A 25,114-nucleotide genomic window follows, 5' to 3' on the forward strand; every position below is an offset into this window, starting at 1 on the left:
CTCTCTCTCTCTCTCTCTCTCTCTCTCTCTCCATGCTCTGCTTGAGGATCAAGATGTAACTCTCAACTACTGTCCCAGCAACATGTGCCCCACTATACTCTCTGCCATGATGATAGTGGACTGACCCTGTGAACTGTAAGCCAGCCCCAGTTAAATGCTTTTACAAAAGTTGATGTGTGTGTTCATCACAGCAATTGAACAGGGTATAAGCATGAAGCAGACATAGTGGCTCCCTCCTGTGGTCCCAGAATTTAGAAGGCTGAAAGAGGGGGGCTGCCATGAGTTATAGACCAACTTGGGCTATGTAGTAACTTTCAGGCCAGCCTGAGCTACAGTGTGAAACCTTTTCTCAAAATAAAACAGTGTAGTATAATCCCAGCACTTGGGAGACAGAAGCAGACAGACCCCTGAGAATTTGAGCCCAGCCTGGCCTAAATGAAGAATTCTAGGCAAGTCAGAACTACATGGAGACCATTTCGAAAGAAAAAAATAATAAAACCAAAACTAAAAACTGAACAAAATATGCAAGCCATGAGAAATTTGTAATCACCCACATGGTATCTCTCCCTAGCTGTTTTTGTTGTTTTGTTTTCTGTTTTGGGTGTTTTTTGTTGTTGTTTTGTTATATTATGTGTGTGTCTGCTTGTCTGAGTGTGTACCATATTTGTACATATTTGTACAGTGCCCATGGAGGTCAGAACACTGGATCACCTGCGGTTGGAGTTATATGTAGTTATAAGCCACCTGATGTAGGTGCTGGGAGCCTACGCCAGTTCCTCCATAAAAACACAAGTGTTCTTGCTAGCTCTCTAAGCCCCTTCCCCAACTTGTCTTTGTTTTTTTGTTTTGTTTTTGTTGTCATTTTGAGATAGGGTTTATGTAGCCCAGGCTGGCCCTACACTCAGACAGCTCCCCCTGCCTCTGCCTCCTAAGTGCTGGGATAAAAGGTACATGCCACCATGCCCAGTCCTTCTTTGATTTCTTGATTTACCATTCTCAAAATCCACCTTTGGGGCAAGATGTTTTAAATGCTTTTTTGAGTAGCCTAAACTCTAGAAACTGAATTTCTTTTAATTATGTGTATGTTTATCTCTCCATGAGTTTTATATACCCTATGTGTGTGTGTATGTGTGTGTATGTGTGTGTGTGTATGTGTGTATGTGTGTGTGTATGTGTGTGTATGCAAGTGCAAAAGAGGGCATTAGATCTCCAGGAACTGGACTTGCCAGTGGTTTTGAGTCACCCAGGTTTTAAAAATCAAGACCTGATCCTCTCCAAAAGCAATAAGCACTTTGCACTTTTAACCCATGAGCTATTTCTCTAGCTGTTCTTGGTATTCCCGTATTCTCTGAGAACATCAACATCCATCATTGACTAGGCCGATGTCCAGGTAGGAGTCCTGACTTAGTCATCTGCAGTTAACAATATGGCGATGCATGAGCCACTCACACTGCTGCCGGCTGGGTGATGACCGTCTGACTGGAGTCCTGGAGGAAGCCTGCAGGCTGTCTGTGGGTTTTGTTGAAGGTGTCCCACAACTCTGGACAGAGCTACATTCTCTCCTGTAAGGGGGAGGGGAGAGGGGTCCTGGAAATACTGGAGATTTAGTAACAGGGAGAGACAAGAGTAGTTCATATCCAAGCCACAGAAGCCGCACACTTCCCTCAGTAATAGTTTCTTTGGTGTGCACCCCATGACCCCACTTTATATAGCAATATATAACAGCCGCCTCTGTTACTCAAGGCTCAGGTAATGGGGAGGGTCTTGATTCCCAACCTCTAGGGAATTCGTTCTCTTTTAGTCCTGGGGCTCAAAGGAGAACTGGACAGCTGTCTTACACACACACACACACACACACACACACACACGTATACATATATGCATGCATATACACACACACATCCATATACTTATGTGACTCTAGAACTTCACTTGTAAGAAACAAGCTCTCCAGTAAAACTCCAGCAAGCAGCTAACTATTCTTGTTTCTAAAACATTCTAGTTCTTTCCAGAGCCTCTCAAAGCGTTACAGTTTCAGAAATAAAGTTGTAATCAATGAAGTATGCATATGGATGAGATTATAACCGCAGGGTTTATGAAATCCTGATAACCAGGAAATTGCAACTTTGAAACTCTTACAAGGAAATGCTCAGGAAATTCATTTCAGTGAATTCAGCTTTGAACTTTGGCCTGAACAGAAAGACAAGTCTACACTGATTTCAAATTAAGGGGCTCTCTTAAATGACCCAGGGGGGTAGCAAATGTTCATTCTCAGTTAAGACTTGGGTCCTTCAGACAAATCAGGTGATTCAGATTCAGTATCGACACGAAAGCAAAGATGACCACATCCAACATGTGTCTGCCTGCCTGAGGCATGCTTCCTTCTGTCTCCAACCAAGGGTCTAACTCAAGACCAGAGGCTTCCAAGGTTCCTCAAGGAACTGCCTAGCAGTGGTAGTGCACTCTGGTGGAGGCAGGATGACCTTTGTGAGTTCAAGGCCAGCCTGGTCCACAATGAGTTGCAGAACAGAAGAAAGAAAGAAAGAAAGAAAGAAAGAAAGAAAGAAAGAAAGAAAGAGAAAGAAAGAGAGAAAAGAAAGCAAGCAAGCAGGGAGGGAGGGAGGAAGGAAGGAAAGAAAGAGAGAGAAAGAGAGAGAGAGAGAGAGAGAAGAAGAAGAAGAAGAAGAAGAAGAAAGAAAGGAAGAAAAGGTAAAACTCAACAAAAAGCTTTTGTATCTAAAACTATTCTTTTGATTCTTTCTCAAATTAGAGAAAGAATTATTGTATTTACCTTTTACTTTTCAACAGTACGAAGGGTTGGCCCAAGCCCCTGTAGTCTATCAGTAGGCAACATCCCTGGACTATCTTTTACATTTTAATAGATCTCCAAAGACTCTGAGAAGGCAAGGAAAGTAACTGTTATATTTGTTGGATTTTATTTTTATTTTACATATATGGATGCTGTGTCTGTGTGTGCACATGGGTGCTTGGTACCCATGGAGACGAAGGTGTCAGATCCCTTGGGGATGGAGTTTCTCAGGAGCGGCCAGCGCTGGGAATTGGATCCAGGTTCTCTGCAGTAGGAGCAATGTTCTCAACCGCTAAACCATCTCTCCAGCCTGTACTTTTGAGAAAGGTTCTCATTATGTGGCCCTAGCTGGCCTGAAATTTGCTATGCAGACCGGGTCAGCCTTGCACTCAGAGATCTGCCTGCCTCTGCCTCCTTAGCAACGGGATTAGAAGTGCGCACTGCCACACTTGGCCACCAGTTCTATTTACTTATGTTTGTTTGTTGTTGTTTATTTCATCTATTTTTCTTATGTATGAGTTCTATGCTGCATGTACACCCGCATGCCAGAAGAGGGCATCAGATCCCCTTACAGATGTTTGTGAGCCACCATGTCGGTGCTGGGAATTGAACTCATGACCTCTGGAAGAGCAGCCATTGCTTTTAACCACTGACCCAGGCCAGCAGTTTAATTTTTTTTTAAATAATCAGTATATATTATAAAAAATGACTAATAAGTGACAAATACCAGAAAGGCTTTACCATTGGACAAGTTTATAGATGACACGTGGAATCTCTTTGATCTTTCTCTTCATTTCTTACTGGTAACATAGATCCAATCTCACAAGACCCTTACCATTAGGGGTTACATTCTAAGATCCCTAGAAAACAACCGTGGACTCACTGAAACCTGCATACACATGTTCCCAAGCACATACCTGTGATAAAACTCAATTTATAAAACACAGAGAATAACAATACAAAACAATCACAAAGTCCCAAAAAAGGAGTTACACAAATGTGGTCTCAGCACTTCCCGTAGTGGCTTCTTGTCTCTGTTTCAGTTACCAGATACTCTCTCCTTGGGTTCAAGAATATGCTACCTGAATACAAGAACAGAGATGCCCACTCTGATAGCCCACAGATCTGATAACCAAAACACAGCTGGATAGTGGCAAACAGCCTGGACACTCTGGGGAAAGATTTACCACAACACCAGCTTCACCTCAATCCTTTATTCAGAACACACAGATTTTAAAATGGACCAATTCCCATTTAGTATTCTCAGAGAAGTTTGACTTTGGGTAACTGATCTACAGAAGACCAAGCCTTGGGAATGAGGGGATTAGTGTTGTTAGATACATGCAACTTGGGAGCACAGAAATGTGCCCGGTAGCTCTTCTCTGTGGCCTTATGTGGAAAAAAAAAACCCCAAAAACAAAAAAACAAAAAAACCATAATTATCCTCACAAGAAATGCTCTCAAAGAGCTGAGCAGTTGAGTCAAGCTTCAGCATAGACCAGGCCTGTACTGCAGCTGCAACACAGTGAAGCTTCTGGAGTACAAACAGATTCATCAAATCTGACTAGCACAATTTCAAAAGGTTGGTGGCAGGAAATGTGGACAAGCGCTCTGGGAAACAGATACAGGCGTTTTTTGATTCTGCATTTAGATACTGGAGCAATTTGGCAAAAGATCATCAATATTTAAAATCGGCATCTAGCATACCCCACAAGTGTGATATGCAACTTTTTCTTTTAAGATTTAGTTGGTTTTAGTGTGTGTGTGTGTTTGGCCTGCATGGGTGTATGTGAACCACATGCATGCCGAATGCCTTCAGAGGTCAGAGGGGCCATCAAATGCCCTGCAACTGGAGTTAAGGATGGTTTGTGAGCCATCACTACAATGGTACTTGGAGCTGAACCAAGGTCCTCTGGAAAAGAAACAAATGCTCCTAACTAGGGAGCCATTTCTCCAGCCCTCTGGACACATAACCTCTCAGCTGCCCATTCTACTCCAGAAGTACAGCCTCCACAAACACTCTCAAGGATCCAGGTGTGAGGTGCAGACATTTAATCCCAGCACTTGGGAGGCAGAGGCAAGCAGACCTCTGAGTTTAATGGGTCATCCTGGTGTACATAGCAAGTTTCAGGGCAATATAGTGAAACCCCGTCTCAATGAAAGTAAAGTAAATGTCAATGAAGTCTACACACAAATGTACAGTGCAATAATGTTCAAATAGAAAAAAAAAATCATCTGAGCTAGTGTAAGTCAAGGTGTCATGCAGGAGGAAATATATACATTGCCATATATCCAGATCCTTAAAGGGTCTATAGCCTTTAAAAATGGATGTCCAAGTTGTAGAAATACATAGAAAAAAATTTAAACCTAACAATTAATGAAAGGTAGTCATTGCAGAGCAATGTGAACTACATTTTGTTTATTTGAAAAACTAGTGAGAAAAAAAGTGTAAATTCACTAGGCCAGGTTTAGATCCCTAGTGTTGTAAGAAAGAAAGGAAGGAAGAAGGGAGGGAGGGAGGGGCAGAGGGAAGGAGGGAAGGAAGGAGGGAGGGAAGAAAGGAAGGAAGGAAGGAAAGAAGGAAGGAAGAAAGGAAGGAAGGAAGGAAGGAAGGAAGGAAGGAAGGAAGGAAGGAAAGGGGTGGAGTGAGCATCACACTGTTAAAAAAGAAAAAAAAAAAAAGATGTGAAGAGCTTTTGGGGCCACTTCTAGAAACTTGGCAAGAATTTGACATTGGGCCAGGACTTGGAAATAGACCTCAGGCAGGAATTTGACTTTGGCTAGAACTCGGAAGTATGCTCAAGATGAATACATCTGAAGAATGAGTTCTCTGTCTCTTGATGGGTATTGTTAAGACCCTGAATACAGTAATCACATGACCTTCCAGTCTGTTGCTTTGTTTGTTCCTTAATTACTTTGTCTATGCCTTAGGACTGACCATATTCTTTGTACGTACCTAGAAAGATATAAACCTGCTTCAGCCTCAGCCCTGGCTGGAGTCATGTTATAGTTTCGTCTAATTGTCTTTTTCTTTTTGATCCTCACTCCTTCCCTGGAGAACCCGTTGACTGACTGAGCTGGTCTGGTTAGAAAGAACAGAACAAGGTGGGGTTAACACCAGGTCACTACATCACCAACAGGAGGATTCTCTTCTTCTCCCCTCTTTCAAACAAACAAACATACAGTTTGAAAGAAATTGTTTTTTTGTTTTTCTTTTTTTAAAGTTCACATATTATTTATAAAGCATTCATACAAAATGGTCTTTTTTTTTGGTTTTTTGAGACAGGGTTTCTCTTTATAGCCCTGGCTGTCCTGGAACTCACTCTGTAGACCAGGCTGGCTTCGAACTCAGAAATCCGCCTGCCTCTGCCTCCCAAGTGCTGGGATTAAAGGCGTCCGCCACCACCGCCCGGCAACATGGTCATTTTTTAAAGCTGCAAATATAGGCAGTGTATAGAGTAAGTCTGGAACCACGTACCCTGTAATGGCCATGGCCTCTTGTTTCTGCTCTTCCCAAACAGATGAGAAGATGCTAACTCCATCATTGGTGAACAAAACTGATACTAAATATTCCAATGATTTTTTTTTTATTAAATACTAAGTGGTACGTGAAAGCAGACAGGGAGGAGGGAGGAAAACAGCAAGGGGGAGGAGGGCACAGGCCTGTATCACAGGAAGGAATATGATAGGGAGAAGGCAACTGACACTATAATAATGCCTTATGATGAAAATGGCTTACGTTCACATGATGTTGTTAAAAATTAATTTAAAAAGAAGTAAGCAGTATTTGCAATTGGCCTAATACTCTATTACCCACACTGACTTACGTAAAAAAAAAATAAAAAATTTTTATTTACATGTTTAAGAGCCTCATTTTTTTTCTCTTGACTTATAGACATACAAAACTACAACAGAGTAATAAAGAAACCAAAAATCCCAATAAACCAATAGGCAAATCCATCATAAACCGACCAAAAAGAGGTTCAAAACACTGCTGTTGGTTTTTCTTTGCCGACATTACTATGGTACTCTGGCAAGCAGAAGCAGGACTCAGATCCATGGTACTGTGTATACAGCCATCACTGAGGTTTGTAGAGTGTCCCCCTCATATCTGAGCTCCCTGCGTCACTGAAGCTAAGGGACCTGCACATGGAACAAGATCCCCAGTAGCTCTAATGAAACGGTGCGAGAATGTAACCGCTGGCCATTTGGATCCTATTGTCCAGCAAGCTCACTGTTAACCGGTTAGAATGCTGGCCAGGAACCTCATTCGCAGACCCATCCTCCAAGTCTGTAGAGTCAACCAACTGGACTGAAGCTCTCAGGGCCTCAGGTCCGGACAAAGCTGTGACCGACTCCAGATGAAAAGGAAAGCATTTCAGGGAGTCTTAGCCTTCTTGCCAGGTGTAATTTTTTTTTTTTTTTTGTAAGTCACTGAATTTCCGTCTTCACTTTGACAAAACATGTTCCCCTCAGTTCGTTCAGTTTCTGATACTGATGTCCGTTTTCATTATAGTGGAAGACTGTTCTCATACAAACAAGGAGGCTTCTGGCAACGCTGGGGAGAGCGGCATGCTTGTGATTGGTGCAGAGGCTGGCAGCTTGGATAGGAAATGACTGCTCCATGCATGTTGGGGCATCCGTACCCCACACGCCCACACACACACACCCACAGACACACACGCTCATCATCACCATCAAGCAGGCTTGATATCCTCAGGTACAGCTCAATAGGAGGTTTTAACACTGGTTGAGCTTGAAGAGTAAGAGCCGGATTTCCTGGAGAACTTGTTGGAGGTGAGCGATATCTGCATGCGGTTCACGGTGCGGACACTTCGGCAGAGGAGCGCGTTCCTGGCGTGATCCCTGAAATCTTGCGAGACAAAGTAATAGACAAAGGGGTCTATGCAGCTGTTGAGGGTCGACAGGCAGAGGGCGACGAGGTAGAGGGCGTAGACGTGGCTCTGCCTCTGGCTCTTGATTAGGAAGTAATGCACGACGAGCAGAAGGTTGCTGGGCGTGAAGCAGACGAAGTACATGACGAGCACGGTGATGATGAGCCTGATAGCCCTCCGCCTTTTCTTCTCCGAGTGCTCATCCATGGCAGAGGAACGCAGTGTCTTGATCATGAGCACATAGGCAGACGCAGTAAGTACGGCCGGAAACAGGAAGACTCCAATGGCCAGGGAGAGGAAGTAATTGAACATGTCCCCCACCAATACCTCCTCAGGCAGCACATCGTGACAGGTGGTGATGTTCAAGGCTGGAATGTGGATAGTCTGCTTCATGACATACAAAGGGATGGTGACCAGAAAAATCAGGATCCAGATAGCCAGGGAGACGCCGACAGCGATGTTTGCCTTCTTCCTGGGATGTCCCATGGGGTTCACTATCACCCAGTACCTCTGTACGCTGAGGCAGGTCATGAAAAGGATGGAGCAGTACATGTTGCCATAGAAAAAGCCAATAAGCACCTTGCAAAGTGCCTCCCCGTAGATCCAGTTGTTGCCATGGAGGTGGTAGGCGATCTTCAGGGGGAACCAGATGACAGAGAGGAGGTCTGCCAAGGCCAGGTTGGCCATGTAAATCACAGCAGGGTGTTTCTTCTTTGTTCGGAAAAGGAAGATCCAGAGGGCCATGCCATTACTGGGCAAACCAATCACAAATACAATAATGTAGATGATCGGAAGAAAGACAGTGGTCAGCTTCCCAGTGAGGATGGACGCAGAGAATTCATCAATGGAGAAGCCTGGTTCTACTGAGACTCCTTTCCCAGTGATTGGAGGCGGGGTTTCCAATCTGCCAATGAGACTTCTTCCTTTACTGTTGGGTCCTGTACAAAGAAGGCAGAGCAGAGTCATTGCTGAGATAAATGGTCCAACAATAGGACTGCTGTGCTTACATGAACTCTTCAGATGAGCAGACAGATGCTATCAGAGCATTATGGAGAATATTAATATTTTCTTTGAGTGATGGTACTGGGCAGGGCGGTTGGTAGCGGTTGAAGTGTAATTCTTGTGTGTGTTGGGCAAGTATTTTACCACTGGGCTACATCCTCAGCCCCAGCAATGGTATTTTGTTTTGGATTCCATATAGGATAGTGACTTCTGGGAATCTTTTTTTTTTTTTTTTTTTTTTTTTTTTGGTTTGGTTTTTCGAGACAGGGTTTCTCTGTGTAGCCCTGGCTATCCTGGAACTCACTCTGTAGACCAGGCTAGCCTCAAACTCTCGAACTCAGAAATCCGCCTGACTCTGCATCCCAAGTGCTGGGATCAAAGGCGTGTGCCACCACCGCCCTGCGACTTCTGGGACTCTTAAGACTGACAGGATTTCATTTTATTTTCTTTAAATAGCTACAGTCATTAGTTCTTTTATTTAATCACACAACTATCTGCAGTCTTTGATGAATGAGCCAGTTAGTAAAGACAGATGATGATAGATAGATAGATAGATAGATAGATAGATAGATAGATAGATAATAGATAGATAGATAGATGGATCAGTCTAGAATCGTGTGGTAACTCTTCCTGAGTCTCTAGTAAGACAGCCTTGTCTTGCCATCCGCTGTCTCTGTGCTCATTTTCCAGTGTATATCTATTCTACTCTGACCTTAAGCCAAGATCCAGCCTAGCTGTCAACCGCGCCCTGTCCCAGGGGCCAGCCTAGGAAGATTCCAGAACTAGGGGGCATCCCCTTATCCACCCACGAGAAATACTATAATGGGTAGGCATTTCCTACCTCTCTGCTGCTTCATAAGCATCTTCCCACAGAGCTCAGTCGGCAGGCAAGTCTTTCAGCATAGAGACCATGGTGCTGATGACACCAAATGCACTCTGACTTTCGAGCATGCAGCAGCAAGCTTTAACTTGGGGTGCCTCCTTCATGCTATGAATTGAACATTCAAAACCTCAGATAGCCCTGGGTGTGGTAGAACAGGCCTACAGTTTCAGCTGTTTAGAAAGCTGAGGTGAATGGATTGTGTTAGCTTAAGGAGTCTGAGACCAGCCTGGGTGACACAGTGAGATTCCATCAAAAGCAAAGCGAAACAGAACAGACCTACCAACCAGTGACTGGCAAGCCCATGCTTCACCCTGCCCCATCCTGCATTCCCTCATAGACCTGAAGGAGGAAGGGAGGATACTAAAGAGTTTTACTTTGATGATGAGCCTGAGGCCTCTACCAACCGGAAACACCTGAACATTGTTCGAGTACCAAGGAAGACAGTATACTTCTCCTGACTTTTCTTAACTTACTGTGTGCTCAGTTATCTGATTTGCTTCTGGCTCCAGATTCAGGCTCTACAGGACTGCTCGCCTCTGGAGGTTTCGCCACGTAGAGCTGTTGGTGCAGGAGGAGTGGGAGGAGCACTGGAGGTTACAGACACCAGCAGTTCACTTTCCTCCCACTGTAGAAAAATGAAGGTGTCCCCTACCCAATAAAGAAGGTGTTCACGTCCTAATCCCCAGTAGACAAAGGTCTCAGAAACCCTAACACACAGTCATAAGAAAACTATCCTGGTTACCCACTCAGGCCCTCAACCAATGATAGTGATCTTTTAAGAAGTCAGAGGGAAGTTGAGGACAGAAAAGGAGAAAACAGCAGAGAAAGAACGTGAGGGACAATGGAAACAAAGACTAGAATATTGTTCAGGAACAAGCCAAGGGACACCAAAGATGGCAGCACCCACCTGGATGCTGGAGATGGACAGATTCTCTCTCCCCCATCACTTTCATTCCAGGCCCCCTCACCTCAGAACCAAGAGAGTAATATCTGTTGTTTTAAAGCACTGCTCATCACGGTGGCCTTAAGAAAATAACGAATTTAACGTAAATATGTCTATTGTTTCCATTTCTTCTATAACTGTCCAAAAGAACACTTTTTAAAAATTAAAATAGGGGCAGGGGTTGGAGAGATGGCTCAGTGGTTAAGAGCTGGCTCTTTCAGAGGTTCTGAGTTCAATTCCCAGCAACCACATGGTGGCTCACGACCATCTATATTGAGTTCTGATGCCCTCTTCTGTCATGCAGGTGTACATGCAGATAGAATACTCATAAAATAGATAAATCATTAAAAAATAAAAATAAAAACAAAGCCAGGTGTAGTGGCATATGCCTTTAAGATGAGACTCTGGAGGCAGGGGCAGGTAGACCTCTATGATTTTGAAGCCAGCTTAGTCTACACAGAATTCCAGGCCAGCCAGGGCTATATAGAGATCCTGTCTCTAACTAACTAGTTAATTAATTAAAATTAAAATGAATATTCCTAAGGAGGCGGGAATGTAGCTCAATTGGTAGAGTGTTTGCCCATTGTGTCCCAGCTACTGTAACCCCAGGACTCAGGAGGCAGAGGCAGGAGAATCGTAAACCCAAGGGCATCCTCAGCTTCATAGTGAGTTTGAGGCCAGCCTAGGATATCTGTTTCATGAAAGAGTATTCCTGAATATTACAATGTTCTTCAGATACTGAGTTAGATAGCTCCATGAAGAATATGTTCTTCATGGAAACCCAGTACTCAGTACATAGATCCATAATAGAATACTGTTTCACAAAATACCCTTCTTCACAGAATGCATGTTGATTCCTTGGAGTGTTTTCTCAAGCCACAGACAAGAGGGACTAAGTTTGAAGCATCTCAAGGAAACAGTAACAATGTGTTTACAGATTCAATAGTCGCAAGGAATGTAGCATAACGCCACAATTCCTTTAGTGCCCCAGCCCCTGGCCCAGCCCAAACCTCTGGATTACAGTGCTCAGCTACCCACATCTATGGAACAACTGAGGGGGGTCCAGAACACTGAGTGCTGAAGGCCACACATAGAACCACAGTGAAGTACAGGACCGTGGCTGCCATCACAGAGATTAGCCCTGATTCACTGTGGGTCTGGTACTACTGTCTGCAGTGTGTGCAGGGCACCGGTATCACATTCACCACACACCAGACAAGGCAGCTAATGTCATTGTGCCTTATTTTATAGATGAAGACACTAAGGCACAAATCAGTAACTGCGTACACGTCCCGCAGTTAAACAGTTGTTATGTGGGAAGATTCGGCTTTAGCCTTAGTTCATTACCAGAAGCCATGGTTTTTCTCGAGATCCCCCACCACACCTAACTGAAACTACACATTAGAACCCACAGAGATCAGCCCACTCTGCGTGGACTCTACACACACATTTTCTCAAGCAGAATATCTAAAAGTTTAAATTTAACACACTAAAAAGTCACTTTCTTTAACTAGCCCCTTCTTCAATAATTTACATAGTTACCTGTATTAATGTCAACATGTTCTGCCAGCCCTTTAGAGGGATAAACAAAAGCCTTGTAAATCCTCCACAGCTGCCCAGAGGGTGGTGTACAGCACAGTTGGACCCCGTGAGCAGTGGGTCAGTGCTCTGGGGACCCCACTCATCCACAAAGGCATCCAGGCCTGAAACAGCCCACTTGGTGTATTGGTGGCTAATTTTCTGTTACTATGATAAAACATTATGAGCAAGGCAATTTTCAGAAGGAAAATGTTATGTTCTGGAGCGCTAAGAGTGTGTCAGGGTGGGGAGACACGGCCACAAGCTGCAGGCATGGGAGCAGGGGCTGGGAGATGGGAACTCACACCTTCAAACAAGCAGGAAGCAGAGGGGGAAAATCAAAAGTGGGGAGACAGTTAACTTCAAAGCCTGCCCCATGGGACTTGCTTTGCCAACAAGATCACACCTCCCCAGACGGGTCCACTCACTGGGGAACTGGTATTCAAATATCCGAGTGCCAGTGAGTAACCCTGAACTGTGGGCAGTAGCTGAGATTTTAGAGTTCTCGCAATGTCAATCCATTTTCTTCTGTTCCCAAAGAAAGTTACATAATGTTCTCTATAAAGGAAGGGCTCTAAGCTTATATACTGCCCTTTTATAGCCACAAAGGTCACAGTAGGAGGTGATTAGACACTCTGAAGAACTCCTGCTGGGATGGACTCTGACCTCATCCTGATCAGAGTACATCTGGGCAGATGTAACAAGTAGAGAAAGTGAGCACAGCTAGGGGCAGGTAAGATGCCTCGTGGGTAAAGGTGCTTGGTGCCAAGCTGGCACACCTGACTCTGAACCCCAGAATGCACACACACACACACACACACACACACACACACACACGGAGAGGGTAATTTAAAAAGTGGTTTATACATAGCATACATATTCCTCACAGTTGTGGTGGACAGAAATCAGTGGGGGGAGGGGGGAGCCCCAGCATGGTTAGGGTCTGGTGAGATCCCTCTCCCAGCTCTGCCTTCATCCTCACAAGCCTTAGGTTTCTCGTTTTTTAGGATTCAGCACATAACTAAGGAGAAAGAGTTTCCTTTGGCTTACAAGGGTGGTAGACACAGATGCCAGTGCTCAGCTTGCAGTTTCCTTTTATGCAGGCCGGAACTCCAGCCCATGGAACGGTGCCCCATCCACACTCAGAATAGTCTTCTCTCCTCAGTTAAAGCTGTTCTGGCCGGGCAGTGGTGGCGCACACCTTTAATCCTAGCACTTGAGAGGCAGAGAAAAGTGAATCCCTGAGTTCGAGGCTAGCCTGATCTACAGAGTGAGCTCTAGGACAGCCAAAGCTATACGGAGAAACCCTGTCTGGAAAAACAAAAGAACAGAACATAAAAAAAAAAAGCCATTCTGAAAATACTTCTTGGATACAGCCACAGGTATGTTTTTGTGATGATTCCAGTCCCGTCAAATTGACAGCTAAGATCAACCACAATACTCAAGAAAAAGGAAAACATATAAAACAACCTGTCCATTAGCACTCAAAGCAGCATTATTCCTAATAGCCCTAGATGGAAACAACCCAAAATCCATCAACAGAAGAAGACATAAACAAAAGGAGAAGTGCCCACAATGGAATGGCACCTAGCCATGTAAAGAAAGATGAAGTGTTGAAGCCAGACACCGCAGTGCATGCTTGTCCCGGCATGGCAAGCTGAGTCGTGGGGATTGCTTAAGCCTAGGAATTTGATAGCAGCCTGCCCAGCAGAGTTAGAACTTATCCCAAAGACAAACAGACTGGGTTATAGTTCAGCTGCTGCATGCCTGAAGGGCTTCTACCAGAAGCCCCGAGTCTGATCTCTAGCACCCCATAAAACTGGGTATGTTAAGCCTGCACTAATCACAGCACTCCATGAGGATGGAAACTTCAATGTCACCACCCTTCACTACTTGGCTAACTTCAGTATAAATTCAAGGCCATCTGGAGCCAAATGAGTCTCAGAGACTCAAACAAACACACAAACAAAGCAATCAAACACACTGGGCATGATAGTGATAGCAAACGTCCATAATCTGTGTTCAAAGAAGAAAAAAGAAAAAGAAGGAAAGTAAAAAAATAGGTTGATGATGCATGCTGTAGCATGGGTAAGCCTTGAAAAAGAAATTAAATAAGAAGCCAGTCACAGAGGCCCATACATTATGTGAATTTATACATACCAAATATCTAGAACAGGCAAGTCGAAAGATAGAAAGTTGACTATTGGTGGCCAGGGCTGGCTACGGGAAGACTGTCATACAACAGCAAAGGTGACTCCTATGGGTAATCAAAATGTGCTCAAATTGAAGGTCACAATTCTTTAAGTATACCAAAAGGCTCTTCAAATGGGCTAATTGTGCATTGTGAAAATTATTTGACATGGAGACTCTAACAAAGCTATTAAAAGTACCCCAGAGAGAGATGAGGTGAGAGGGGAGAGATGAGACACATGTAGCCAAGGATTCCTAATCACTGCCGTTGTGGTGGGTACCAAAACAACATGAAATGAGAATGTTAAAATAAAGAGAAAAGAGGAACAAGGAACAACATTATAACAAAAGAAGTATGGCTTGGGTTGAAAGTAAGCACAACTTTAAAAAAGGAAGAGAAAGAGAGACTAGGAGGAGGAGGCATCGTCCTTAGATTCCCCAAACCCCACCCAGATATACCACTATCAGGGCTGGGGACTCGCCTAGACGGTCAAGTGTTTGTTCAGCATGGACAAGGCTTGGTTTCCAGGCTGCCTCCCCAAACCCCATACACAAAACAGAGGTGGGAATCGCAGCTTTAAACAATAAGAGTCTGAGACAGGAAGGAGATCATGAGTTCCAGGCAAGATCTTGAATGCAAAAAGAAAACAACAAACAAAACAAAAACAAAACGGTAACAGCTGTTCACATTAAACCATGCTGTGACCCTTTCTATCCTTTCTGTATTGCATACCAAACTGCTGGTATCCCTGATGTTAGCTGTCAAACAGGCACAGTGTTTCAAAACTGAACAGAGACTATGGGTGACTATGAAGTGGGGACACACGTAGAGTACCTGGCTCTGAGCACATCTTATTTCTAGGGCTACAATCAACAGTTCCTGCCAAGCACACAAAAACATACACCCACTCTTGCTCAAGGCAACATCCAGCCCCCACGACTGCCAAACAGGAAACAGGCCTGTGTATCAGCCTGGTTCCTAAGTTACTATACCCCTAGTCCTGAGAGTAGACACTCACCTACCTCTCTGTAGAGAGAAATATACAGTCAACTAAACAAGGAACTAATAAAATAATATGCTCTCATCTGCATAAGGCTCTAATGTACATTATTTTTAAAAACCCTTAAATCTGGGGCTGGAGAGATGGCTCAGCAGGTTAAGAGCACTGACTGCTCTTCCAGAGGTCCTGAGTTCAAATCCCAGCAACCACATGGTGGCTCACAACCATCCGTAATGAGATTGGATGCCCTCTTCTGGTGTGTCTGAAGACAGCTACAGTATATTCATAAATAAAGTAAATAAATAAATCTTTAAAAAAAAAAAAAAAAAACCCTTAAATCTAAGATCCTCTCACCAAGGTATAAAAATTGTGATTCCTTGAAGCAGAACAACGGGAGAGGAGTAAACCTTACTCTTTCTGTCTTAGGTTTTTCGGCCACCCAGAGTGCAAGCTGATACGATCTTTTTAAAAGTCATTTGGCAAACATATCAAAAGTTAAAATGTACTAGTTTGTGACCTGCGATTTACTTGCAGGAATCTGTCTCACACTTGACCCCGTTGTGGAGAACATTCATTGAACTGTTGTTTAACCGTAGTACAAAATAATAATTTCTGTATCAAAAAGGGACTACGTCAGTAGTTTATAAGAGCTATAACACCCTACAAAACATGGACAAAAGTTTGTCTTCTGTGTATAGATTTATTATCGAAATGCAAATAAAGCATAGAACAGCTGTTGCAGGATGGCCCTTCTGTGACTTAAAGGACACCAGATGGGCATGGACTTGGTCTCAATGCTTTGGCTTTTCCCAGTTCTTTTGCTACCAACTCTTGGGAGCACAGGTTGGAAAAAAAAAAAAAAGACTTCAGCTGTTATTCATCCTAGGTACACTTTTAGCAAACTTTGTAAACTTTTTTTTCCCAAGAGGAATTGTTTTCCTCAACATTTGTCTAGATAATAAAACCATAAGAAAATCAAATACAGATTTCATGAGGCCTGCGTGATCAAGGTTAATTAGTAACAGGAGGAAGGCAAAGGGGACCAAGCCCAACCTCAAGTTTCATCTCCACACTCATTAGAGTTAACACTACAAGACTTCGGAAACATCCTGTGTGCCTGTTCACAAAACACTGATTTAAAGAGATGAAGCCTGGCTTTCGGGTGCTGGTCTATAATCATAGCTATTCAGGATGAGGAAGTAGAACCTCAGGTTCAAGGCCTGCCTGGGTTACCTAGTGGATTCAAGGAAAGTTTGGGCAATTTAAGGAGACTTTACCTCAAAATAAAATATAAAACTAGGGTTGAGGCTCTAGCTCAGTGACAAAGTGGTTGATTAATACACAGGAGGTCCTAGGTTTAGTACCTTATACCTGGGACCCACGCGGCATGTGTGTGTGTGCATGTATATACACCTATTATTTTAAAGCTGTTAAAATTGTGTTATTGACCTTTACATGTTAAAATTCCATACTTGTACAAGGCTTTCTAACCTGAGAATGTGTATTTTATGTATTTCTCATGTACAAAAACATGGGAAAGATATAAAACAAAATGTTAGTAGTGGTTAAGTAACACTGTTTAGGATGATTTCATTAAATTTCTTCTTTTTTTTTTTCCTCTACAGTGACCACATATTACTTTTATAATTAAAAAAAGAAAGAAAAAGAAAGAAAATGTTGTCGGGAGCTGCATAGCTCGGTACTGGCTGCTCTCCCGAAGGATCTGGGTTCAGTTCCCAGTACCCACATGGGAGCTCACAATTGTCTGTAACGGTTCTAGGGAATCCGACACCCTCAGGCAGACATGAATGTAGGCAAAAAAAAAAAAAAAAAAAAAAAAAAAAAAAAAAAAAACCACACCAGTGCACATAATTTTTTAAATTAAATTTTAAAATGTCTAGGCATGATGGTGCGTTCCTGTAATCCCATCATTCAGGAGACAGAATTGTTCTAAGTTCAAGGCCAGTGGTCAACAGAGAAAATTCCAGGCCAACCACGGATACACAGGAATACTGTTTTAAAGGAAGAAAAAGAAGAAAAGAGTACACCAAACAAGGACCAGAGAAGATGCAGTCTTAAAACTGAAATGGACTGACTGTGTGACTAGGGAAATAGCAACGGTCCAGCACTTGCCCAGCCTGGGCAAAGCCCTGGATTGGATGCCTATCATGGCAAGAAATCAAGAAACAAATAAATATGGAGATGGAAGAAGGGGAGAGGGAGATAGTGATAGTGATTGTGTGGGACAGAAGCCGACTTAAATGCCACATTCGCAATTCAGCGCCCCTCCCCCCACCTGCAAAAATGAGGTTTGTCTTAGGTTGGGACCCTTTCCGAAAAGCAGTCTTTTGGGGGCGGAGAAAACCAAGCCCAATCTGCTGTTTAACAAGTCAAGGAGCACACAGAAAGACCAGACCTGAGCGGCGTGAGCAAGACGTCAAGGTGCCCCGTGTCCTAACCAAAATTAATTTAATTTCAATTGGGAAAAGACCTTCCTGTATGTAAAGTCTCTGTTACTTTACTAACTCTTTAGGAAAGTTACCGGCAATGGCGCATAATTATGCAGAGAGAAAAACCAAGGTGGGATATTCGGGTTAACAAGTAACCTGGTTCTTTTTTATTGTTAAAATCAAGCTCACCTTGTAAGCAAGGAACCTTTCCCTCCCAATCTCCTCACTCTGTAAACAGAGGAAGCCGAATAATCAGGGTATGCTTCCTATACTAGGTGAATCATCAAAGTAATCACTTCCAATCACTTTTTTTTTAAGTCTGTACACACTAACCTTTGCTCCTGCATTTCTAAATTTCTAACTTTAAATGATAGGCAAACGGAGTGGGGTTAGGCGCTCTTCTACAACTTAAGGATAAAGTAAAGGTGAAAAAAAGGCCTTCAAGACTCCCGCAAGTTTAGTTGGGAAATGGAAAGGCCAGACGGAATTTTGCATCACAGAAGAGCAATTGCTGGCAGTAAATACCCCCACCCCACCCTACAGCCTGCAGAGGTCTCCCAGGCTTCTAGAAGCGCCAGTTCGAGCTCACCTGGTGCTCCAGCACCAGCCCAAACCGGCGGCCAGCCACTGAAGCACCGCCCCGAACCGCTTTCTTGCAGTTCTGTTCTTTGGGCTTGGCAGCCTCAGAGGCAGAGCTGGGTGGCTGCCAGTGTGCGCTCCGGGAGGCGGGAAGGTCTCGAAATCTCTAGGCTAGAACGTCGCCTGGTCTAAAGGTAAGGGTCAGAAAGGTCCCCTTCTACCACCATGTGACATCCAAACCGCCTGAGTTCCTGGCCAACGCACCCACTGCGGTAGCCCCGAGTGGGTCTAGAACACTGTGGTTCAACTCCCCAAAGGAAGGGTTCAGTGGGTGAGTGTGACTGCAAAACGCGAGGTGGGAACTCCTCAGGGCTCAGGCTCCCACTCCACCCAGCCGTGAGCCATCAAATTGCTATAACCCAGGGGTCTAGTAGGACCCGGCCGGACGTAGTTCACGGGGTCCGCGAAAAGCAATTAATGAGTCAGTGCTTGCAAAGGAAGGACCGAAGGGAAGGGAGGCTGAGTCCTGCCTGCGCTCCTTCCTTATCTCCCCGAATCACGACGAGTAGAGTTTTCAAGTGCCCAGACCAGGATGGTCTCTAGCACGTCTTTGGGGACACTTCTCGGATGTCCCGGCTGACTGGCCCTGGTTAGGGACACCCATGAAAGCTACCGAGAAAGCCCAGAGATGCGGGGGGGATGTGCGCGCCTGTCCCCATTCCCCCACCAGCCCAGCGCCTTCCTCCGCCGCTCGAGCTCACCCCGTGCAAAGTTCTCGGTTCGGTTGCAGGAGACCGAGGCCGCCAGAAGGGTGATACCTCCCAGCAGCCACACCAGGCTGAGACTTCGCATCCCCGGACGTGAGGCGGGCGGGGAATCCGCCACCGGTGGTTCGAAACTCGGAGCCCCACTCGGAGCACCCAGTTCCCTTCCCTTCACACGAGCCTCACTGAGCCTTCCTGGGGCGGGACCCGTTTCAGTGAAACCGGAGCCCCTGGACGCACCTGCGGGAGGCCACGCCCCCGGGAGGCCACGGCCCAACCACGCCCCCTTCGAACGTTTTACGTAGGCCCCACCCCGGGCCACCTGGCTCAGCACAGCCTGCCCGTAGCTCCGGTGTGCTGGCCAGCGTCCACTCGGCTGCTAGAGTCGCCTGCGGGTGGGGCTGGATGGGTGAGGTGGCTACATTGGAATGCAAATGACAGGAAGGTTGAGACCTAGGGTTCTTAGAGCCTGGGCGATGTCCAAAACTATCTTTAACCTTTAATTACTTCAGAGAACCAGTGAGGTCATCCTCTTGTGAATATTAGAAAGTCTAAGCCTTTGTCTTCAGTAATTGGTGTGGAAGGCTTTGTGGTGTAATGGACGGACATGAAAGGGGTTTTTGTTGGTTGTTGTTTTGTTGATTGTTCGCCTTTTGGCGAAAGCTTTCTTCCTCCCCTACCCACCTGACTTCAAACTTGTGGCAATTCTCCAGCCTCAACCTCCTCTAAGTGTTGGGGTGACAGGATTGTGCCACCGGCACAGCTGGTGAGGGTTTGGTCAAGTAGAGGCAAGGCAGACTTCTGTGAACACCATCAAAGGGGGTAGGAAGGACTCAGCGTTTTGGAATTAGGTTTTAAGCTCATCTGTTTGCCCAGTGTCGTTAAACAAACCTGGATGTGTGGAAAGCACTAACCACCAATGGTTCAGTACTCTTAGCTTGTCTAATGCCCCCAGTGCCGAATGTGCCAACTCCATCTGTCTTCCCATTTTACAGAATAGAAGATGGAACTTAGAATATGTAAATGTCCCTCACATCCAAGCTCAGATCTGTGACTGAAATTTGTCCACAACTTGTTGCTCTATACCTGATTCCACTCAGGTATATACTATATATATATAAAGAAATATATAAGCATGGGTTGGGGTGTGAGCTCAGTAGTAGAGCGTGTGCTTAGCATGTCCAAGGACCAGAGACAGAGACAGAGACAGAGGCAGGAGCGGAAAAAGTTGGAGGTCAATTGGACTACATAATGAAACCCTATCTTAAAAAGAAATTAAAACAGTGTTTACAGTTGTTCAATAAAACTGTGATTTAAATTACAGAAAAGATCGGAAGGATTCATAAGCAGAAAAGGCTCAGATAGAGCCCAGAAGCAGGTGTCTCCACTGGGAGGAGGACTTGAATGTAGAAAGAGCTGGCTGCAGTCCTGGGCAGCTCTCTGAGATGACCACAGAGTTAGCAGAAAGACCAGAGTTAGCCATTTCTCCCGAGTTTGAGGACATCCAGCTGGCATGTTGCAGAGGGGTTCCACTCCAGAAGGAAGGGTCAGATTGACTCATCCTCCAGGAGCCTTCAGCGAGGCAGTCACTAAAGACAGTTATTAATATCTGCACAGCCTTGAGCCAAATGCCACCACCATAGTCCGGTGGCTCAAGCGTGTACTAGTCCTGTAAGTGTGCAGAATGCTGTTTCCATCTGATGAAAGGTCTGAGTCACACTTCAACATACGTAGTCTTCTGCCTCTTCATTCGCCCCCACAGGGGCTCACACACACTAGAAATCAAAGGAAGAGGAGCAAATGGCCCTGAATAGACCATGAAAATAGGATGCTGCCTTTCTGGATGACAGAAATGGACAGGTAAACATTTCCCAACACACACACACACACACACACACACACACACACACACACACACACACACAGAGGACTGGTCAGAGAAAGCAGCCCAAGGGCTGAGACAATTCCCTTTAATGGAGCATGTCTGTGGGGTCTCGGCTGAGTCTCTTAAGCTCTTCTGGGACTGTGAGTGAAACTTGGCTTCACTGGTGTAGACCTTGGGTGGGGTCTGGCTTCTCTCCCTCTCTGCACCTCTAGGATCTTGGATAAACTATTCACTCTATGTTTTGATTCCTCACTTTCAAAAATGGGATTAGCATTTTGTCTGTTTAAAGACACCTAGGAATAAAACAGTGGTTCTGATGTGAAGTAGAACAAAAATGTCTTTCTCTTTCCTTTCTCTCAGGAGTATCTGCCCCACCCCCTGTACCACAGCTTTCAGGGTGTGGCTCCAGGACCCACCCTTCAGAAAATTGACTTCTAAAAGCAGCAGAGTGTAATCTAACCTAAACATTCCTTATATCAATAAATAGGTGAAAGTGGCCAGGCGGGGGTGGCATACCACTTTAGTCCCAGAATTTTGGAGGCAGAGGCTGTTGAGACCAGCCTGGTCTAGAGAGTGAGTTCTAGGACAGCCAGATCTACTCAAAAAAATGCTGGTAGCGGGGAGGGGGAGGGTAGGACCTGGTGAGAGTGAAGCCACGAGGCAGTATTTTAATGTGTTCTTTTTACATACGTTTATGTATTTATGTAGTGTGTGTGTGTGTGTGTGTGTACCTACATGCATACATACATGACTCTGCACAATTCTAAAGTAGCTAACTGTGACTCCAGGGACCACTGTGCAGCAGTGAGGTCCTCTGGGGTGCTTTTTCTAGGGTGGGGTCCAAGTCCCTTCTCTGGAGGGTTGATTCACTGATCCTGGGATGGAACACGGAAACTAACCTCTTTGTTCAAGAAAGCCCATGTCCTAGGTTGTCTGTTAACTGTCCTGATGTATGCTGTTGTCTCTGCACATTTGCAACACCCCTTCTCTGCCCTAAAACACCCCAGTGTGGACAATGCTGGACATACTTAACAGAGTCCCCTTCTGAAAAGGGCCAGGCCACTCCTGAAGAGAGATAACAATTCGCCTCTGATGTTCCTCCAGTCTTTCCTACCTTGTGTAATTACCACGATCGAATCTTCGATCTGGCCGTGATTACGGCTCCTGCCTCATGAAGTGCTTCTAAAGATCAGTCTGTTAAATGCCCATGCAGTGTTTGTGAGCACCATGCCTGGCACAGATGAGAGGACCGCTGTTTGGTGACTGCCTTCAGTGAGAAGTTCCTCTCTTCAGAGACCCACGTGTAGGCCTCCAGACGCTTCCAAGCTCCTCTGACACCGTATAGGAACTGAGTTTGAATCACCAAAATTTCCAAGAAATGGTTTTAGTGAACAATGCTATTAGTTAATAATCTCAAGAAGGTGATTTATTGGTCAGGGGATGTAGTTCAGGGGTAAAGAGCTCGCCTAGCATACTTGACACCACCAAATTAATTAATTAATTAATTAATTAATTAATATAATGGGGGAGGGGAGTTTTCAGACAGGGTTTCTCAGTGTAATGTTAGCTGTCCTGGAACTCACTCTGTAGATCAGGCTGGCCTCGAACTCACAGAGATCTGCCTGCCACTGTCTCCTGAGCAATCAAAGTGATCAAATGAAATATGCTCATAGAAGTCAGTTTGCAGGCGTTTTTCTCAAATCTTGTGGCTTTATTTTATTTATTTATTTATTTTTTGATCTGATGATTCATTTGCCTGAACTGCCTTGAGGTATTTTTTGTATGAATCTGTGAAACACTCAGGAATAGCTAACTGCTGACTGTCTGGGTGCCAGAGACAGGGGACTTCCTGTGTTTTTCCCACTCACTATAATTTGAAGAGGACATTTAGACTGTGAGATCAAAAGGCAGGGAAAGAAACAATTCTGCATTTTTTTTTCTTTTTTGTCAAAACCATGTGACTCTTCCTGGGACGATGAAGTCGCTGAACTTGTGGGACCTGGTCAGCTCTAGCTGGAGGAAGCGCTGCCCGGTTGATTCACCCAGCCATTGAGCAGACACTCTGGACAAGGCTAGCAGTAAACTTCTATGTGATAACTCCTACAGTCACTTTTCAAGCTCCCAATACCCACCAAACTGTAGAAATGATACAGTTGACCTCCCCAGCCCCTTCTGCCTTTGAGTCTCCTCACTGGCAGTTGGTCCTCTGTTGATGGGACCACACTGCTGGCCTCTCTACAGTGGAGTGACCCTGGGTTAATTCTTTCCAAAATGCATATTTGTTCATTGGTCAGTTGATCCACTCCTGTGGTTTGAAGTACTGTCTATATATTAACAACTCCACATTTTTTTTTCTACCCTAGATTTTTCCACGACAGACATAACATGATTATCTAGAGGATGGGGAGATGGCTCAGCAGTTAAGAACACTCACTGGCTGCTCTTCCAGAGGACCTGAGTTCAATTCCCAGCAACCACATGGTGGCTCACAATCATTTATAGAAGGAGCTGGTGCCCTCTTCTGGCAAGCAGGTATACACGCAGACAAAGCACACATAGATTAAAAAAATAGGATAAAATATTCACCTAGCATTTTCCTTTGAGTATGCCTACAGGCCTATGACATGTAAGCCTCACATTAGATGACTGAGGGACTTACCCAGCGCCTCACCTTTCTTTGTACCATCCTCTCGTCACTTCAGGTTACATCTCTTTCCCTCCAGTTCTTCAGATTAAAAAAGAAAAAAAAAAATCTTGCTTTGCTCCTGACTTCTTATGGTCCATATCTGATCTATCAGCAATTCCACTTGAAATCGTATCCCAAATCCCACCCTGGCTCAAGTGCTAGTTACCTTCTGCATATATTGTAATAGCCTATGACTGGACTCCTTCCTTTCATCTATCACCTTCTAACTGTCCCCCACCCCACTGCACCCCCACTCCCAGCCCTGGCCCCAGTCTTTCCTCTGCATAGCAGTTAGAGTAAATCTGTCAAAATGGCCACCAAAACAGTTCACTTCCTTGTAGAATTAAAGTGTACCACTTCCCTCTTTGTAAAACATGACATTTTCACAGGTATACTCCTGCTATCCCCTTCCTGATTTGCACACACACACACACACATACACACACACACACACACACACACACACACACACACACAATGTCTGGCTTTGCCTTCTATTATTTCTTTGCTCACCCGTTTCCAGGTCAAGTATGCCTCCCGCCTTTCCTCTGTACTTGCTATATCCTGCGTAGAGTACCAGGCATCTCTCTGGGTATTGGCTTTCTTAGACTTATAGAGCATCTGAGCTATACTTTGAAGCTGAAGGCTCCTTCCTCACTAACATCTCTCAGCTTGTACACAGTGGGGCTGAGAGATCTGGTCGACAGCCAAAGACCAAACTGATATGACATCAAGACCCAAAGGAATAATCTCACTAGTTGGCCACTAATGCTTAAAATTTACTCCTATTGAGAATTTGAGACAGGGATTACTAGCCAGGAACCATTAGATAAATCTCCTAGGGTAGATTTTAGGCATTAGTGGCCAAGTATATGGTCTATGGAGTTTCTTTATTTTAAAAAAATTATGTTTATTTTATTTAATGTGTATACATGTTTTTCTTGCATGTATGTGTATGGACCACATGCTTGCCAGGTACCACAGAGGTCAGAAGAGGACATAGAACCAATACCAGGTTTTCTGTAAGAGCAACAAGTGTACCTAACCGCTGAGCCATCTCTCTCCAGCCCTAACTTTCTTGGTTTTCAGTTAGATTTTTTTTTTCTGCCACACAAACCAAGGGGAATGTAAATTTTAATTTTTCTTATACTTATTGAACATGTACACATATATGTATTTGTGTGTGCCTGTGTAGTGCTGAATGAGCCATGGCAGGCATTTAGAGGTCAAAATAAAACTTTGGGAAGTTGTTTCTTTCTTCCTCCCATGTGAGTCCCAGAGATAGAACTCAGGTGGTCAGCCTTGGAAGCAAGCCTTTACCTGCCGAACCATCTCACGGTTTAGGGAGCCTTTTGGGCTTGGGCTGGGACTTTTGACAGGAGACATGTGGTAACAGTCAGACATAACATCATGGGAGATGCAGCTGCAATGGACTCACCCTCCTGGAAA

The 25,114-nt window shown here is 44.6% G+C and overlaps 1 protein-coding gene across 2 annotated transcripts; it reads right to left on the reverse strand.

Moving 5' to 3' along the window:
• Positions 1-7,536: 7,536 nt before the first annotated feature.
• On the reverse strand, positions 7,537-19,182 carry F2rl1 (F2R like trypsin receptor 1). 2 transcript variants are annotated; one of them, XM_028760062.1, is made up of 3 exons: positions 19,092-19,182; positions 10,262-10,264; positions 7,537-8,642 (listed from the first exon to the last, which is right to left on the reverse strand). In XM_028760062.1, the coding sequence occupies exons 1-3, from the start codon at positions 19,180-19,182 to the stop codon at positions 7,537-7,539; spliced, it is 1,200 nt and encodes a 399-aa protein (XP_028615895.1). The 2 variants fall into 2 exon arrangements, with proteins under 2 accessions (XP_028615895.1, XP_028615896.1); XM_028760063.1 differs by lacking the exon at positions 10,262-10,264.
• Between the last annotated feature and the right edge of the window lie 5,932 nt (positions 19,183-25,114).

The sequence above is a fragment of the Grammomys surdaster genome, unplaced genomic scaffold, assembly GCF_004785775.1.
Source record: "Grammomys surdaster isolate TR1022 unplaced genomic scaffold, NIH_TR_1.0 126391, whole genome shotgun sequence".
In the NCBI taxonomy this organism is placed as follows: domain Eukaryota; kingdom Metazoa; phylum Chordata; class Mammalia; order Rodentia; family Muridae; genus Grammomys; species Grammomys surdaster.